General features: G+C 37.9%; 1 protein-coding gene across 2 annotated transcripts in view; it reads left to right on the top strand.

Annotated features, from left to right (window-relative positions):
- The window catches only part of EDIL3 (EGF like repeats and discoidin domains 3), a 270,841-nt gene that overhangs the window by 212,559 nt on the left and 39,533 nt on the right, over nt 1–18,749 (top strand). For both annotated transcript variants that reach the window (XM_066987842.1, XM_066987843.1), the window contains 3 exons: nt 264–419; nt 1,544–1,688; nt 7,381–7,565. In XM_066987842.1, the coding sequence (XP_066843943.1) occupies nt 264–419; nt 1,544–1,688; nt 7,381–7,565 (486 nt within the window). The remainder of the gene's footprint in view (nt 1–263; nt 420–1,543; nt 1,689–7,380; nt 7,566–18,749) is intronic.

The following is an 18,749-nucleotide window of genomic DNA, read 5'->3' on the forward strand; positions in this document are numbered from 1 at the left end:
TAGGAAGGAAAAACCTAGCAGTACCAGTAAAATTCCATGTCCCAGTACTACAGCATAGTACATGCTTTTGTTTGTTTGTCTGTGTGTGTATATGATGAATGAAAGATAAAATTAATTAATACAAGTGCAAAGATAGTGATTTAAAGGGTACAGCTGTTTTTTTCATTTCTGTGATTAAAAAAAAAAAAGAAGGAACCAAATTAATCTAGGATCAAAATTATGTCCCTCAGATGGTTAGTGATACTGTTGCATTGTCATTTCAGATAAACCTGCAGAAGAAGATGCGAGTCACTGGAGTTATAACCCAGGGTGCCAAGAGAATTGGAAGTCCAGAATATGTAAAATCTTACAAAATTGCATATAGTAATGATGGGAAGTCGTGGACAATGTACAAAGTAAAAGGCACAAATGAGGATATGGTAAGTTAAGTCATCTGTGTATGACTTAACTGTGTATGACTGTGTATGTCTGTGTCTCATGGTTTAGTTGCCTTCGGAAATATGAGATGTATCTAGTAGATAAGCTTAATTACTTGACAGCTTGATATAGGTTGCTTTGTAGTTATGTTTCTTTTTAAAAAATCCAGAGATTTTGACTTTCTTTCTGTTAAGAATTTCTTATTCTTTAATTGATGTTTTTATAAATATTTTGTCCCAAGGCTAAAAAAATCCAGTTTATTACACTTAACTGATTTTCATTTTAATTAGTTTACCAGTAATTACTCATTACTCTGTTTTCAATTTAGTTTTATTACACTGGCAGATTACGGTTAACCCTTAAAAGCATAGAACCCATTCATCAATGCTAACCTCTGTGCTGCACAAACAGTATCATCCAGTGAGAAGTACATGCTTACACTTTATAGTTACCATTTATTTTTTGTACAGACTTCTGCATACAAAGCAGCAAAAATCCCTTTGCTGTATAGGTTAAGATAGAACAAAGGCACCTTGCAGGGTTGGACATGTTTTTTTCTTATGCAGGCAGGAAATTAAACTGCTGGGTGAAAGGTGTGTAGTGAGGAAAGAAAGCAAAATACATACAAAGCATATCTAGTTAGAATGAGGAGTAAATAGGGAAATGCTTATAGGTTTAATTCAGCTCCCGCTGAGATCAATGGGAGGGTTATAGTACACTGCAGTGGGAGCTAGAGCAGGTTCTTGAAGTAGAGGGGAAGAGTAAATGTCAATCAGTGCAACTAATTGAAGGCTAAATTGAATAGGGGCTATTTAATGCACTAATTAGAAAAGAAGATGTAATTTACTGCGTTAGTAGATCGAGTTCCTAGGAGTGACAAGATAAAGGCCCACAGCACAGGTGGCAAATGCACACTGGTGCAAGACAAGAGCTTTATTTTAGGTTTTGCTTAAAAACTCATATGTTGGGCACTGGAGGAGATAGGACAGCCTCAATCTGCAAAATACTTGCAGAGAAACATGGAGGACAGGCGAGAAGAAAAAAGCAGGTATTTTGAGGCAGGGTAATCAACTGCACCTCCTGTAGTGCTTCTGGCATATTTTATTAAGATGTCACTTTGCCATAGGTGTTCCGTGGAAACGTGGACAACAACACCCCGTACGCTAACTCCTTCACGCCTCCAATAAAGTCACAGTATGTCCGGCTGTATCCTCAGGTTTGCAGAAGACATTGCACGTTGAGGATGGAACTTCTGGGCTGTGAGTTATCAGGTGCGTTCTCTGCAATCACTGTGTCTCTGAGCATCACATGCAATCATGAAATTGAAGAATCATACAATCATAAAATCATAGAACTATAGAGTAGTTTGAGTTGTAAGGGACCTTGAAGCCACCCAGTGCCACCCCCTGCCATGGGCAGGGACACCTCCCCCCAGCCCAGGCTGCCCCCAGCCCCATCCAGCCTGGCCTTGGGCACTGCCAGGGATGGGGCAGCCACAGCTCCTCTGGGCAGCCTGGGCCTGGGCCTCACCGCCCTCTGAGGGAAGTGTTTCTTACTAACATCTAATCTAAATCTACCCTTTTTTAGTTTAAAGCCATTACCCCTTGTCCTATCCCTACACTCCCTGACAAAGAGTCCCTCCCCAGCCTTCCTGTAGCTCCCTTTAGGTACTGGAAAGCTGCTGTAGTGCTGCTTAAGCAAGCATCACATTTTTGTGCCTGTGGCCTAAACTACCTCAAAGTGGTTTCACCACCTGGTGAAATGCAGTTGGCAGGCCTGAGTTTATCCTGGCAGAAATTTGTCTCTTTTTATGTAAGTTACATCAGCAAAAATACTTATCTAAATAATATGAGTGACAGAAGTGGATTGCAGTAGGACAGTAACAGGGATAGGGTAAAGTGGCAGCTACCCAGTATCGCATTGTAAATCTTTCTGGCACCAAAGCTGATCTGAGTCATTTCTCATGAGGACTGGGCGACCACACTGGTGCGTGTATGACATCCTCAGAGGTACCAGAGTGCTTCGGCTGCCTCTGAAGACCACTCATGCTAGAGGCAGAAGTATTTTGCTGGTCTGCTTTGGACAAGATTTCAGTTTAGATTTGTTCTGTGGGTTTCCAGCAGAAGCAGGGATTGTATCATGTAGCAAAAAAGTAAATGAACAAGTGGAACCAATATAAACCCTCTTAAGGTTTGTAGTAGCAGAAGTTATAGCTCAAAAATGTAAAGCCTGACCTCTAGCCACTCTCTGCAAGAACCGTGTTCCCATACAAATTCAGTAAAGCATGTAAATTTTTTATCTTTTTCAAGAGATCAACCTTTTACCAGTGGAAGCACTCCACTGAATTCATTTAAGAAAGATTTTTATGTGGCTGCCTGTTTACTGTACAAACAATATTCATCCCGTTCACGAATGATATATCAAAACAGCTGGAGTTAAATAATCCTCAGTCCTCTAGTGGCATCAAAACCAGATTCAGAAATGAAAAGTTAATGCATTAATCTCAGTGTAGCCCTTTTCCAATATAGATAGGTTTGAGAGTAAATAGAAAATTCTGTCTAGCTGCTTTAGTCTATTAGATTTTTTTTACGTCTTCCATTTCTGGAACTGCAATTTAGAGTAAGTCCTTGCCGGAATGACCAGGAATTGTTTTGCTCAAAGAACTGTGAAAGCTACTGAAGTGAATTAATTCCAGTGGTCTCCTAACAGTTTCAAGGTTGTCATTTCCTAGAACCCTGGGCAGCCAAGCCTCAACAGAAGCATTTCAATCTTAATGAAAGAGGAGTATAATTATATATAACAGCAGACTAATACACTGTAATTCCAGGTGGTCTGTCTTTCTTAGGCAGAAAAACATGTTGAGATGTCTAGCTTCTTTGACAAATGCTGGTGCTTCAAAGGGAGTCACTACCAAAAGGACTGAGACTATGTTGCAGCACCAGATCATCCAAAAAGTTAATCCTTCCTTAGTACAAATATCATCAAAATGTTCAATATAATCTACTATAGACTCATAAATACCTTTACTTGAAAGGACCCGTGGTCAGATCTTATTGAAAATCATGATCAGTGCTTGTATAGTTGGCCATCAGTAAATCAGGCATTAATTTGCATGGTCTTGTGTTCCTGCCTTGCCTGTGTTTTCCACAACTCTGTGTTGTAAATTCCCTTTCTACCACAGGGTATTCATTTATGGGGAGACACAGATCACAGCTACTGTTTGTTAGAATGCCTTTATTCATTAAGCTGTTATTAGCATTAACATCAAACTTTCAACAGCAGATAATTTCACGCAACATAGTCACTCACTCATGCAATTCACTCACACTCAAACATCTGCATATGGTAGGCACTGCCTTCTTGCAGGTGGTCCACTGTTGTTGCTGGTGTATTTTGGTGGCCATGGGCAATTTCAATAAATTCCTAACATTCTGAGTTTGTCACTTCTTGCAGAGGAAAGTTAGTCCCCAGCACTAAGCAGGGGACACTTGCACGTAGCATCTTCTGAGCAGGTAATTTTTTTCTTTTGGTCAGTTGTTTTCTGGTATATATTTCTCCAAGCTAACAATATCTAAAAGCACTTTCACACAAGGAGCCTTTTTAATATTTGCATTTAATATTAGATTCCCCTCCCCTTTTTCATATTCAGTAGTATCTACTCTGGAGAGGAATTCTATATTCATTAATAGTAAGAATTTTTTTAAATGTCTTGATTTTCAGAAAATAAAAAATATCAGTGTTAACATTATAAACACAGATTTTGCTAGTTCTTCATGAATCCTCATCCAAGATAAGATGCATGTAGACCATCACATGCAGAAGCATTTGCAGTTTTGTCTCTGCTATGTCAGACATTTAATATTTCTGTTGGAGTGCTGAGCTTTTTTGAAAGAAGTTCTGTATGACAGCAATGTACAGGACTCAGAAGACTAAAATATTGTGCCATCAGAAAAGACAGCAGAGAATAATCTCCATGTGGATCCTTTCAATTTTCAGACCCTAATCCACACTTTCCCAGTGTTTAGGTTCCTCATTAGTTCACTGCTCCTTTTTCACTGGGGTAGGCCAAATAAGATTTCTCCAAACTTAAACCTAGATGGGTTTAAACGTACACAGTCACCAGTTACCAATTATCACAGGTGGTGATATTCAAAGCATCTGAAACGTTTTGTCCTAAGATGCTCCTCTGAGCTTAGCCACAAGTGTGTCTACATCAGTTCTCATTGATCTTAACAGGTTGTAGAAAGGGAAGAGGAGGTTTAATCTTTTCAAAGGAACAATATGAAGCAAATTGAAAGAACATGCAGTACAGTGGAGATGTCTCAAGGAGTTGTGAGCATTATTACAAATACACTTCTGTGACAGATGCCTATCTACAGACACAAAGTTTTGTAGCAGTTTGATGATTCTGTTGTTTGTGTTATCAATAAAAGCTCACCTCTCAAAAAATAAAAACAAAAAACAGTCATCATATTCCATGCAAGGTGCCATGGGAAGTGACCATGTGTGATCTGCTGCTGTTCTGCCACCCATAAACATCTAGGTTATCTGTTTCAGTTTTCCTTGTTCTTCTCACTTTCTCCACTTATTTGCAACAACCATCTTACTCCTCTTTTGTTTTTCATTTGGGGCAGATTAGAAGGAAGGCGGGTGTGAAATGCCATTAATTCATGCACGGATGCACAGACACACAAGCAGACACATCTGTTGTTTCATAAATCAATAATAATACTCAGAGAAGATAGAACTATTTTGATGGATTGGACCAGCACTGAAAAACAGTTTTGACAACCCATGTTTTTGTGTCAGAGCCTCCATCAGATTCCTTGGATGAAGCATTCCTGCTGACAGCCCTTGTGATCTTGGAGTGATACTTCAGAGTTGAATAATAAGCAAAATCCTTCTCTAAAGCAACAGATGAGTCTCTCTTATTTACACTATCAATTGCTCCCTCCTACTCCCAGGAAAATTGTTTTGTTGTTTTTAAGTAGATAGTTCCCTCAACAGGCAAGGCTTCACATTTTCCATTTTTGCCCTGAGAATCAGTTCTGAAAAGGTTTGTTGTTGTTTTTTTCCCCCCAGATTACCTCTGTTTTCTGTTTATTTTTGATTGAATATGATACATGCCAGTATTTCAAAGTTTAAATACGGTTGTTACTACATTAAAGAGCATGTTGTTATTACTCATCTCTTCTAATTTGCTCCTGCTGTTTGAACCCCCCAGGGGGCCTAGACTTACCTTCCCTGATTTGAATCCCCAATAATTCCACCTGATTCTGTGGTTAAACCAACTGGAGAAACAGAAAGTAGAATCTAACCAAAAGGTCTTTGCTAGGAATATCAAAGAAACCAAACAAGATTCAGATCTTTTAAATGAGGGCGAGCATACTGTGGAGAAAATGATCTTTTAAGAAAAAGAGAGCCAGCTTTGATATCTTGCTCAAATAAAGTGAAAAACAATATGATAGTTCTGAGTGTTTTTTTTTTCAGTGGTCACACTGCTCTGATTTTATCAGGAGACACCAGCTGAGACGGGTCATATAACTGCAGGAAAGTCTTCACAATTTACCAGTGTGCTTTAAGAGACACAGCTGGTGACTTAGCAAATGATTACCTGTAAGAAACCAGCCCAGTGGCTTGGGGTCCAAACATCAGGTGGAAAACTTTTGTCTTATAAAGTCAAGGTCCTCTCACCCACAGTCATCAGAGGGTGATGCACTCCTTGCATCAGCCCTAATGAGGTATGCTAAGTCCTGGGAACATTCTGACCTATTCAGTTTGAGTAAATTAAAATATTATTTGCAGGTTAACTGAGATAAGTCAGCCACAGATCTGAGTAGGATCACCGAATTTATGGAATGACAACTTTGGCACAACTGCACACATGCAGATTTTTGATAGCTGGAGGAAAAATATTAAGGAAGATGCCTCTGTTTGTGTTCCCACAAATATCCATCCATCAATCATTGCTCCACGCAGTCCACTCTTCCTGAGCACTTTTCATCCCTTCCTGTCAGTCACCTGACTTGTTTTTTGTTTTGTTTTGCTTTGTTTGCTTTTAAACCTTAAAACCAGGCAGCTCACCTCCCTCCCTCACTTCCAGTACTGTTGTTACAGTGCTACCATCCAAGGTTGTCTCGTCTGTTGTCAGCTTCCCTCTTCTCTCTTCTGGATCTAGATGTGCTTTGTGTATTATCACTGTACTGTAGCAGGGCAGAGCAACATAGAGTCACTTATTAAATTGATGTTGTTTCTATTTGTTTTTGCTGTTGTTGTTTCATGGACACCCAAAGAGAGGAAGAAGCCCGAGATCTATCTTAAGCAGCAGTCAAAATAACTCAGTTATGTGGGACATCCACCTGGTTTAAACAAATAAGCCTATAACTATTTCTCCTACACAATTCTCTACTAATATTCTCCCTCCCTCGCAGACCTTATTCTATAGTCTTCCATTCTGCCAGCGTGTGTGGAGGCTTTTTTGTCTGGGTATCAAGTAATTGGAAAGTGTAGAAGGGCTCAGTGCTTGTTAACATTATACTTCAGTAATGGCATTAAGAAAAAATCATGTTTCCTCAGTACACAGGGGCATGGGTTTTGTGGCAAGGCATATAAATATGATAAAAATGAACTGATTAGGGGAAACAATATCAAGCTACTGGACAGGAAAAGAAAACCAAGATAAGAGACAAAAATATTTTTTTCTGTTTGTTTCCCTTCATAAATTTATGTGAGCATAAAATACTTTGAATTCTCTATCTTGTTTTCAATTCTTCCAAGGTAGTGTTGAAATAAAGTGCCTTGAATTGGCTATTTTTCATGTGTTTGTTTGCAGCTTCCCCCAACAATACTCTTGATTAAAGCCCTTTCTTTGAGAACTGCCAGTTTTCTTTTCCATAAGGGAAAAACCTAAACCACTTACAGAGATAAGTAGGTAGTGTCACAGATCTTATTTTGCTGTTCCAGGTTGCTCTGAACCCCTAGGGATGAAGTCGGGACATATACAGGACTATCAAATTACTGCCTCCAGTGTTTTCCGGACGCTCAACATGGACATGTTTGCTTGGGAGCCCAGGAAAGCTCGGCTGGACAAGCAAGGCAAAGTCAATGCCTGGACCTCTGGACACAATGACCAGTCCCAGTGGCTGCAGGTAAACTTTCACATAAAATTTCACAGGCATTATTCTTTGTGGTGCCAATATGGGGAAGATTTACTGGTTTGGGATTATTTTTTGCTCTCCATTGTGAGTATAACCATCCTGACCATGCCACGTGCAGATGAAGAAGCTATGAAAGGCTGCACAGATCTTCATGCTTTTGGTACTGCTCCATTGCACTGCTCCATTGCAGGTCAGATTGTGCAGCATACAGAGATAGCCAAATGTTGCAAGGTTCCCAGAAACCAGGAATATTCCTTTTTAAATGAACACAAATAGTGTTTGCAGGTCTGTTTCACTGGCTTCTCCACTGTTGAGAGAGGTTTTCTTCCCCTTTCTGTCCTTACAAAGCTCCCTGGAAAAGCATATTTACCTGAGATTTGTGCACATGAAGAAACTTGGCCCATAGAAATTATCTTTGTCTAATTGAGAATGCTCAAAGATTCATTTTGAGGCCAGTCTGAGGCTACTGAGATTGATTCAGCACATGAATTCATTATAAAGATGCACGCAGGAGATGTTTTCAGCCTGAGTTGATTTATACAAGTCAGTAGTAGGCTAATGTGTAAGATTGCAATAAATCACCATATGGAAGCCTATTTGACCAGTTGCTGACACATTTACATTTTTTGAACTGTTGAAAATAGCAGTGTTTTGAATTAGCTGCCATTTTGCAGTGGAGTTCTCAGCAGGAAGCCTCAATGGTGCTAGACGTGGTACTAACCCCCTGCAATCTTTCTACATATAAATTATGACATATTAGCTTTTTTACCTACAGTTGCTAAGCAATTTAGCAATATGATTACTGTCTTTTCCCCAAGTTTACACACGTATAGCACAGAAGTATCAGTTGCCTTGTCTATTTAACATTTGAATAACTGCAGATCTTGGGATTTGCTGAAAGTTTTTTAGAGCAGCTTGTTGAAACCGCAGTTAGCAACTTCTGGAGAGGAGGAAGATTTTATTGCTGTGTTTTACGGTGGAGAAGCAGATGAAAATGTTTCTGCAAGTAAAAGAGAGGCTGTTTTATTGCATCCAGTTTTAGCCCCGTCAATGATGCCAAGAAACCAAGATTGTGCAGAGGCTCTGCAGAAATACCCTGTGGTGCATTATTCCTCCTGTGGGTGACAGTGGATTTTCAATTAACTACATATGGCAAGGAGCTGCAGAGTTAATTCTTATATTCTAAAATTTTCTGTTCTGTTCTAAGCCTTGCTGTAGTTGAACCTGCCTGAACCTGTAAATTTAACCTGGACCCCTGTGACCACTTGCTAGGTCTCTGTAAGTCCTTTGTCAGGCATATTTTTTAATCTGGTCAAAAATTTATCAAGAATTATTTCTGTTTTTTTTTTTTCAAAAGAGTATGATAATATTTCTTGTTTGAAAAAAACAGAAGACATTAAAATCACTTGTTTTTTCAGTGTCTAAACTAGACATTAACTTATACTATTAGCTGATTTATCTTAATTCAGTCCATGAGTAAAGATGAACTCAGATTCTTCAAGACTGGGTAACAGTTCTGTAAGAAAAACAAGCCTGTCATTTAAATTTGTCTGTTTGATGTTGTTTTGTTTGCTGGTAGTTCTCTCTTTTTTTCTTTCAAATGCATAATACTGTAACCTTTTAATGCACTGACTGCAATTTTATCATCATGCTGCTTTCACAGAATTTAGTCAAAATGCATTTGTACGAAAAAGTATGTGAAAGCAAACTTATCTGCATGCCCTTTTCACTCAGCGATTACATATTGCAAGGAATGAACCCAATAGCAATTCCATGGTATCCTAAAACAGGCATAAAGTAAGGCACAGATTTCTGGATTTCACTAAAGTGGCTGTCCTACCAATGTGTTATTTCACAGTGTTAGCTTTACATGCCTTTTGAATTTTCTCTGCATGCCTTATTTGGTTTATCTTTTATAATTTTCACTAGAAAGCCTATAAAATTGGGTAAAAGTCTACTGAATGCCTTTAAAAATTATTGTCGTAATATGTGTTATGCGGATGAGTCAAACAGCTTTGTTCCAACTGGTAGTTATTTTGGGAGAACCTTGCCTAAATGCCGTTGTTATCAACTGTTCCTCTTCTTAAAAGCTTGTGTGCTGACATACACATCAGGGAGCCTGCTGTGATAATGGTTGCTGAGAGGTGATTGCATCATGTGCATAAATGCTACTTGCTACTTATGGGCAGTTCACAGCACTTTTGGATGAACCCTAGAGATAAATTCTTCTTTGTCATGAGCTAGGGTTGTTTTACTCTGTTTGTTTTCTCTCTTTCAAAAAGGGAAATTCTGAATCTTCTATTTATTTTAAAATGCACTTACTAATAAGTAAGTTCTTTGTCTTGAAGTGTTTGGGATTGCTGCATCCATAATTTAGCTCCAGAGGCAGCTATGTGACTCATCACAGAGGCAGTGCATTTTCTTCTTTAAGAATATTACCTTATCAGTGCTGCAGTTGTTGGAAACCTGTTGTGAACTAAGCTCTACTCACTAGATGAGCTACAGGTTCCCTGCACAACACTTGTTTACATCAAACACTATCATTAGTAGAAGAAAAAGATTTTCTGTGGTATGGGGGAAATATGAGTGTGACAAGATGACCAAAGTTGTCATTTTCCAGCTCAGTCATAATCTGGGCACTAAGAGACATGGTTTAGTGATGGGACTCGGTAGGTCAGGTTGGTGGTTGGACTTGGAGGCCATTTTGAGCCTAGGTGATTGCCTGATCCCATGGGTGTGAATTCCCCAAGGTGCTTGCTTCAAGGGAGACACTTGCTGTTCCTGTAAAGATGCTGCTGCAAAAGCCATATATCAGTTACCTGGCCTAATTCATAGGGTAGGACCCTTCATTGACATAGGTAATCTGCCTCTTTATTGTCTCTCTACTTGTTGTAGTCGAAATCTGTGCAGGGTGGTGATACGGAACAATGCTGCTGTTCAGCAGGGTACCAAACCTAGTGGGAGTAATTAATTCCAGCAACCAGCTCTGCTCCTGAATGCACTTCCTTAGGGATTCCCTTCATTTTGGAGACACTGCTGAGAAATTATCTGAAATACAGTAAGAGAAAAAAAAAAAAAAAAAAAAGGTTCAGGGGAAGAGGGGAAAGGGGAAGGAGTTGGTGCTGAAATTTAAAAGAAGTAATGGTTTGCTTCCCATCATTATGTACAACCTTAACATAAACCAAGCCAGGTACAGCATTTTGGGTTAATTAGTGAAAAAAGGAAGAAAAACTTAAACACTTAAGAAACACTTTAAGAAACACTTAAATATTGCCTTAAAGTCAGCCCCCTTTCTCTCATTTTTCTGATTTGCTTGTCAGCATGATTGGCTACTTCAAGCCAGTTCACAGTCTTTTGCAAGAATTTCTTGGTGATCTGTGATGAGGCTGTTTTTCCAATTTTGGGAGTGCTTCTGTTTCTCCTGAGCACAATCCAGGACTGTAATTCCAGCCAGTCACCACACTCCCCATTTTTTTAGATATTTGGATGTGTTAAAGTACTTCCTGTCTTACGCCTGGAGTGGGGCACTGAGGCTATGAAGATTATTGAAATGATTCCTTATCTTTCAGATGCTTGGTGACTGCTCTTGTAAACAATTTTTCAACCATTCCGTATCTCATTTTCCTAGCCAAGGCTATCATTCAAAAGAATTAATATTTTCCTTAAAATCCATCCCCACGCTAGTATTAATTTTCTGCAGCTACGAATTATGAAGTCAAGATAGAGGCTTAAATCTGCTTTCATCTATTTGCTGTTAGTTAAAGGTTTGGTGTTTTTAAATATTTCCTACTTCTGCTAGACCGGCAGATGCCATATCCGTCACCGTATTGATTTCCCACTCTGTGCCTAATGAGGACAGCAGCGCCTTGTGCTTTAATGCCTTTGCCCGTTTGTCCTTTGCCTGGTGCTTCAGCAAGTAATTTCTCTGATGCTGTTTCTCTGAACTGCTGTCCTCTGCAATATTGCTTGCAGCCGAGGCATCTCATTTCATTTGGTGTTTCCAAATAGCTGGAGTTTTCTTCTTCCCCCTTAACCATCTCCTTTACCTAAATTGTTTTGTATGTTATCTTAGTTCTTTCTAAGCACACAGACGTCTTGGTATTTTAAATTAAAATCAGTGAAATGCCGGGGGTTTTTTGAAGGTCCGTATCTCGACAGAGCACAGCTGGATGAAACGGATACCCATCTGGGAAACCTGCTGAGGTTCCTTTGCATATCTGCATTATCTTCAGGCCACCAGCAGCACTGCCGTAGCCTTGTGTTTCCAGTTGTACTTGAAACTTCAAAACAGTTTTCTCACTGCAAATTTGACTTTCACCTACGTCTTTAGGTTGCATTTTTTTTCCAACTTGATGTGCATGGAAGATAAACATGATACAGTTAATTCACAATTGTTTTATATTACTACCACTGAGCACTGATGATTTAAGAAAATCATCCTTCCTTTAAATAGTAGAGTGGAGCAACAAACAATGTCTTATTCTAATTTTCACTCACTGATTGCATGTGATGGAATCAGAGAAGCACTATTAGGAAGAAAACAGATGCTGATAAAGATAGCAGATTGCTGTGAAGATTGGCAAAGCAACTGTTATATATATACCTACATCTTTTTCAAATGTGATGATTGTTAGTAGTATAACATGTTTGGCTTGGGTGTTTTTCCTGGCAGCCTAATCTCCACCATTAGATAATATTCTCGTGATTTTTTCATCAACACCATTCAAAAACAGTTGTCTTAGCGCTGCAATTTGACTTATTCTTTCTGTTTAATATGTTATCATGTTTTCTACATCACAAAGTCACTTGGTTGAAAAGAAAGGCAGAATTGTATTCCAAATATTTCCTCACTTATTTTTATCAGCTTAAACTAGATGAATTTTTAGATGCCGAGAGTTCTGTAAGGTGAATCCTTCCCTTTTTTTTAATACGGGAAGAAAACACTTTTTTATATCATATTGATTAGCCTAGTTTGTTTTCATGGTGGTGTTCTTTCACTCAATCACAAAATAAAAGAATGTTGTTTTCTGTCTTTCATGTGGTATTTACTACTACTCTATTGTTGCACCTGCTTCTTTCTCCTCTGTTGTGCAGTACTTGCCTGTTTATTATTAATGAATTCTGCAGAGGCTTGCCAGATAGAAAATCACTATACTGTAGCATTTATATATGCTGAAAACATTGCAGAAGGAGAAAATTATGTGAATAGTTTAATTATCTTTTGAATTGTATCATTAACAAAACAAATATCTCTACCAATACTGGTTAAAGTAAACAAGTAAGTGGTTTCTGTCTGGCCACCAGCTTAAATATTTTATTTTCATACCCACACTCTGGAAGAAAAAAAAAAAAAAAAAAGTTCAATGTCTTAATTAAGAACTTGAAATACCTCAAATTGGAATAGGATAAAATGTTAGTTTAAGACCAATCTAGTAATTAACTTAATGAGGAAATTACATGACTTCTAGAAGGCTTGGAGTGCTAAGCAGTATGTTGTGACTGGTCTTTGAAAGATAGAGAAGTATTCTGTGGGAATTGTAAGCTTAATCATAACATATAATAAATGAAGGGGATGAATCTTTCTCTGATGCTCCAATAAATCACAGTCCTCTCAAGCAGATCAGGAGAGGAACCAATGTTCTTTACATATACAGCAACAAAAGGTCTCTTGTTCTTCAGAAGCAAAGCTGGTATTGGTTTTTAATTACAATTTCTCACAGGCAGAAAAGTGAGTTTGTAGATTTCAGATAGGAAAAGGGAAGTTGTACAGAGATAAACCTTGCTCTGTACCACTCTTCTTATTGGGATGCTGAAAGATATTTACAGTCAATATTGGTTGTTTTATCTTTTCAATTCAAAATTATCTTCTTCTTTTCTTGTTGTTCTTGGAAAGGCAGTTTTCATTTTCTGCTTGAAATACTTAACTTGGACATTCTGTTTTAGCAACTCACTTTTGTTTTATGCTTACCTCAAAGAGCTTTCACAGACTGATGGTCCGCTCAGTCTGTTAGTTCACAGCATGCAGCAACATAACAAGGCAGGCTGTGATTAAAGGATTAATATGGATCTTTTCTTTCCCATTCTTTGCCAGGAGCTCACTATAGATATAATTACTCTATGAAAAGTGGCTAGTGATGGAATAAGGTGGTAGTGGAGAAATAGTTCCTAGTGATATAGTCAAAGGCAAAACCAGGTAGGGAGGGGTACCCACTACTAAATTGCACACTGTTAAATATACATACTTTGCAATGCCTAGGCTGGAATGCCAAGCAGGTCGCTTTTGGCCCATAAACCACGGACTTGCTTTCAGAAGTAGTTCACTGCCATTTGCTTTTGGGATGCTGTAGATTGAGGTGAACAGCAAGCTTTTTTTTTTTTTTTTGCTTTTTTTTTTTTTTTTAATCTAACAAATTCCTATGCTGCCAAAGTTTTTTTAATGCTAGCAACAAACACACATAACTTGGAGAAATGGTATTAAGAGATATACCTTGATTTCCTAGTCACAGTTATCTGTCAGCAAATATTTGATGGCCATTCTAGAGGTCAATCTCTAACCTAGTTTTTCCCCAAAATCAAGTTAAATTTCAAGTTAAATGCATTATTCCCATTAATAATGTTACTAAATTGTGCATTTCAGCATTGCCCTTCCTAAATTGCTTTTGACTTTGCAAAGCTCTCTTCTACAATTCATTTTATGGAAATGTTTATAGTAGTAATTGAATTTAAGCCTTGAAATTAAATAAGGCAGCATAAAATCTTAGTTTATTTTGGCTTTTCAATACTTCATTTAGGCTGTATTTTACTGTTTAGGTATAAAAGTCTAGAGCCTTGGTAAAGACATAGATTTTACTCTAACTGGCGAAATACAAGGAAGAGGATTATTAGAAGGACAGGAAAGATGCAGATCTTTGTTGCAAGGTGTCCAGCAAATAGGAAACAACTGGACATAGCATATTAATTATTTCCTGGTGCTTGGAATTCATAGCTTGACACCTTCACAGGCAGGTACAAGAGTCCATCTGAACTGTAAAGCAGCTACGATTAGGATATTATAGGAGAAAAACGTTTATTGCACGAATACTACCATGTCTTGCTTTGTTCAGAAGGAATTATTCAGAATTATTTCCTACTCCCTCTGTTAAGTCTTCTGTAAAAAATGAGGGGTTAACTCTCTGTTCCAGAGCATATCTTTGAAATACAACAAATTCATCACCACTAACAAAGATTACTTGAGAAGTTTCCATAAACAGTTGAATCATGTCTAGCTTTAAAGCATTGCAGGAGAGTACTGTCAGTTCCCTTACTGACTTGTGGTTATTTTCTGTATCACTCCCCTGCAGATGAAAGTTAAATTGAATTATGACCCATTTCCTATTACAATAACAGCTTTTGATCTTGCTTTAAAAAATCTGGAAGTGTAAGCGAAAACTCCCTCCTTGTTCTGAATTTTGATGTACGTAGCATCTGAGTCCTTTTGTTACTGTATATTTACATTGGAAATTTTGCTCTTGCTTGATGCCAATAGCAGCACCATCTGAAAAAGGCATACATTAAATTTTAATGGAAAGATGTTAGCTTTTCATTGTTTTAAATTCCTGCCCATTTTACCTAGCTATGCTTTCCACTGATTTGAAATACTGTTTTCTCTCTCTGTGCAACAAAACTGTACTTTCCTTCCCCTCTCTTAAAATGAGAAAATGGCTACAGAGTTGGCTAGGTACGAGTACAGAAAGAAAGGCTGCAAATATGTTCCCTGTTCATGCCTTTATTCTTCCATGGCATTGTTTCAAAATAGAATCCACTTTTTCCAAATAAAACTGTTCATTGTTTTCATGGCTGCACCTGAATTAGTTTTAGGCTCATGCAGAATTGGACACAGTTTTCGGCCCACACATACTTTCAGTCTAGACAAGACAAAAGGATGACCAAGAAAATACAGATGAAGGAGAGAAACGAGCTGACCTTGGCAAGGTCAACTATCTTTTAGCAGCGAAAAAATACCTGCTGTAAAAACAGACAAGACAAAAGCTGATGCATGATGAAAGCAAAAGAGCAGTGTGGAACTGGGTCTAGTTCTGTTTTCTGGTAGCTCAGTGCTTTATTAACTGGGCTGTGCTATTCTTATTAGCCCTTTATGTTTGTATAATATTTCCTAAATGTTATTTCTTGACTAAGCAAGGCACTTTTATATTTTCTTCATATATCTGTCAAGATCTTACAAGTAAAATATATCTTGGAAAGGCACTCTTCACTGAATTGGCCTCTCAATTTTGCATTCTTAGCCTTTTAGTCTTGATACCAGTTTAACAGCTCTGTGAAGCTGTATTACAAGATTCTGGTTGACTTCAGAACTTTTTCCTTCAACATCTGCTATTCATTTTCTTATTCGGTTCCCTGCATAATGTAGATAAAGACAGATGGTTCCTAGCTTGGCAAATAGTGAATGGAGATCATATATATGTTTTTGTTAAGTAAATAATGAAATTGAGGCATAAACACAAAGAAGTTTTAATGACAAATAAACCTCAAATTAATGTAAACCTCAAAGGCAACTAACTACCCTGCAGCCTTCTTCAGAGAAGGAGGAAATGTGCTTAACCAGGCTGACATTTACCTAGCAGTAAGCAGAAAAATGAAACAGCCATATCCCAGCATGTTAAAGCCTCACATAAGAGTACGGACATTTCTCTTGCTGTTTCTGAATCTTAGCCTGTTCATTGGTTTCGTTGTGTGTTTTTCCCCAGTAACACCCCAGTGATAGTTTAGTGTTGGTTTCAGCATAATACTTAATAGCTTGGCTTTTTGTTTTTAGTTTCCGTGTTAACTCAGGTGTGTCTATATAGCAATGTATTGTGCGAGACCCTCTTTCCACCCTGCTTAATAACATCCATCCTGCTTGATCCTCAGGTAATGCAAGAGCAGTTTCCCTGTCAGAAAACATGACAGAGGAGAAAAATCTTAGCAGAAAAGGTGAGTTAGAGAGAAAGAGAATTTAAAAGGGAAATGACAGTAGACGCAAAAATACTGCAGCTAAACATTTCTTCAATTATCTGGGTCTTGTTCAAAAGCACCTTCAGACTTTTAATATAAAGTGTCGGAACAGGCTCTCGCAGGAGTTCCTCGCTGATTCTGAGCCTGTGTCTGGGTGTACAATGACGGACAGAAGTTGAGAGTTGGTCACTGGGCATAAAGACGGAAATAAAGGCAAATTTTCTCAGAATGAAGCCATAGTTTTTAATCTGTAATTCATCTTGGACATCTGGACAGAGCTGAGAAGGGATTTGAGTTGACAGTGCTTGTGCTCGTTTGACAGTTGTCCCTAAAATAAGTCAGAAAATGGATGATTTTAAAGGAATGCACGCTTTAAAAGTTTGTCCTGTGGATTACAATAACTGCTTGCCTAATTACATCCTATACATAACCAAGTGTTAATTGCTTTTGTTGTTGGAGTGATCTTCTTCAAAGCTTCATGTTTAATTAACCACAAGATATATTAGTCCTATTTCAACGCAGACTTTCTTTGTTGTATAATTAAGCAGAAAAATATTTTTACAAGTTATTTCTGTATATAGCTCATAAAAGGAAAACACCTCTGTAAAAAGAACAGGTCTGTTTCTTCCAGAGACAAAAGTAACAATATTTAAACCCATCTTAGTGGGTCATCTTTGTTATGAGGTAATGAGAATTATGACAAACAAATACTGTTTTAAGCTAAGAAGTATTAAGAAAACTACCAGAATGTTTTCAAAGGTTTTACCACAGATGGTTAATGATCCCCATTTGGCAACATCACAAATGCTACAAAGGCTTGATACAGTATTTATAAATAGAGTAACAGACCCTCACCGCATATTCCTTTATCTGAATTTATTTTTACTGGTTTTACTTTGTGATATTTGTCTTGTTATTTGTCAGTTACATTGAATTCAAACATTGTGCTGTGGGTTCAGTTTTGTGTGCTTCTACATGTTAGAGAGCATCCTGAACTTTTAAAAACCTCAATGTCGTGTTGCAGGAGTAGTTAAGATTTGCTTTTTTGGAGGGTACCAAACAGCTTCAGGTGATGTCTTTTTATGGAGCCAAAGAATGAAAGCAAGAAGTTTTTAGAAGGTATTTTTGTTGTTGTTTGTTTGTTTGTGTTTTGAATCACTAGCTAATCTACATTGCAATATTGAGACTGTAAAACTCACTGACACCGAATTGGCAAAACATGGATGCCTCTACACTCCTACAGCCAAAATGGGCTTCAGAGCATAGTGGCCTCATAGCTGAGAGCCACAGAGAATTCCACCGCAGAAGAAGGCCTTGTTCTCAATGTCTCCCGTTGACATTCAGCCCATGAAAGTTCTCCAGCTGGGCATGGAAGTACCATGATTTTTTTTTGTCCACATATAAGTATGCGTTGCATGTTAATACATGTACAATGAGTGTGGTGAACCTCAGTCAGATAATGTGAACACTACAATATTACATCCCTGACTGGATGGCACATCAGGAGAAAGTGTGCCAAATCCAATTGAGCTAATGGGACTGATAGCCTTACCAGCAGTAGAGAGGTGCCTGTTGACAAACGAATGATGCATTTGTTTTGTTGTTTGGACAAACTTGCCTGTTTCCTGTCTGCAGATCTAGCTCCACAGGGAGGACTGTTACACTCAAAATAAACCTCAGAGTGGCCTTAAAGCAGCTGCCAGTTTAGTTATTAGTTGTTGACCATTTTTCACATCAGCTGCCACCAAATTGTTTATTCTTTTCGCTTCCTCCAAATGTACATTGATATAAATTGCCAGACCAGAATAAGATTTGCTTTGTGTTCTGAAATACATCAAAAGGGGTTGTTTTCATTTGAAAGGAGCTTGGAAGTCTTGTTTTCCAAGGTTTATAGCAATAATTCATAGTCCTAGAAAGTCATTTGATATTAAAAATTAAATCTCTGTTTTATGAGAATTTAAGAGTTATTTGGGGGTTATTTGAGAGTTTCTACATGGTTCCTTTTATTTGCTTTATTCCCCATTCTGATATATGTGAGTTTGTGATGCTAAGGCAGTCTGACTCTATAGCAAGATATAAGCTAAATATTTTTTTGTAATGCTAAGATATTTCTTCATTTAAAATATACATCATAAAAAAACACTTGAGAATGAAGGATTTTTTTTGAGTATTTTGCGTGTCTGA

The sequence above is a fragment of the Anser cygnoides genome, chromosome Z (genome assembly GCF_040182565.1).
Source record: "Anser cygnoides isolate HZ-2024a breed goose chromosome Z, Taihu_goose_T2T_genome, whole genome shotgun sequence".
NCBI classification, from domain to species: Eukaryota; Metazoa; Chordata; class Aves; order Anseriformes; family Anatidae; genus Anser; species Anser cygnoides.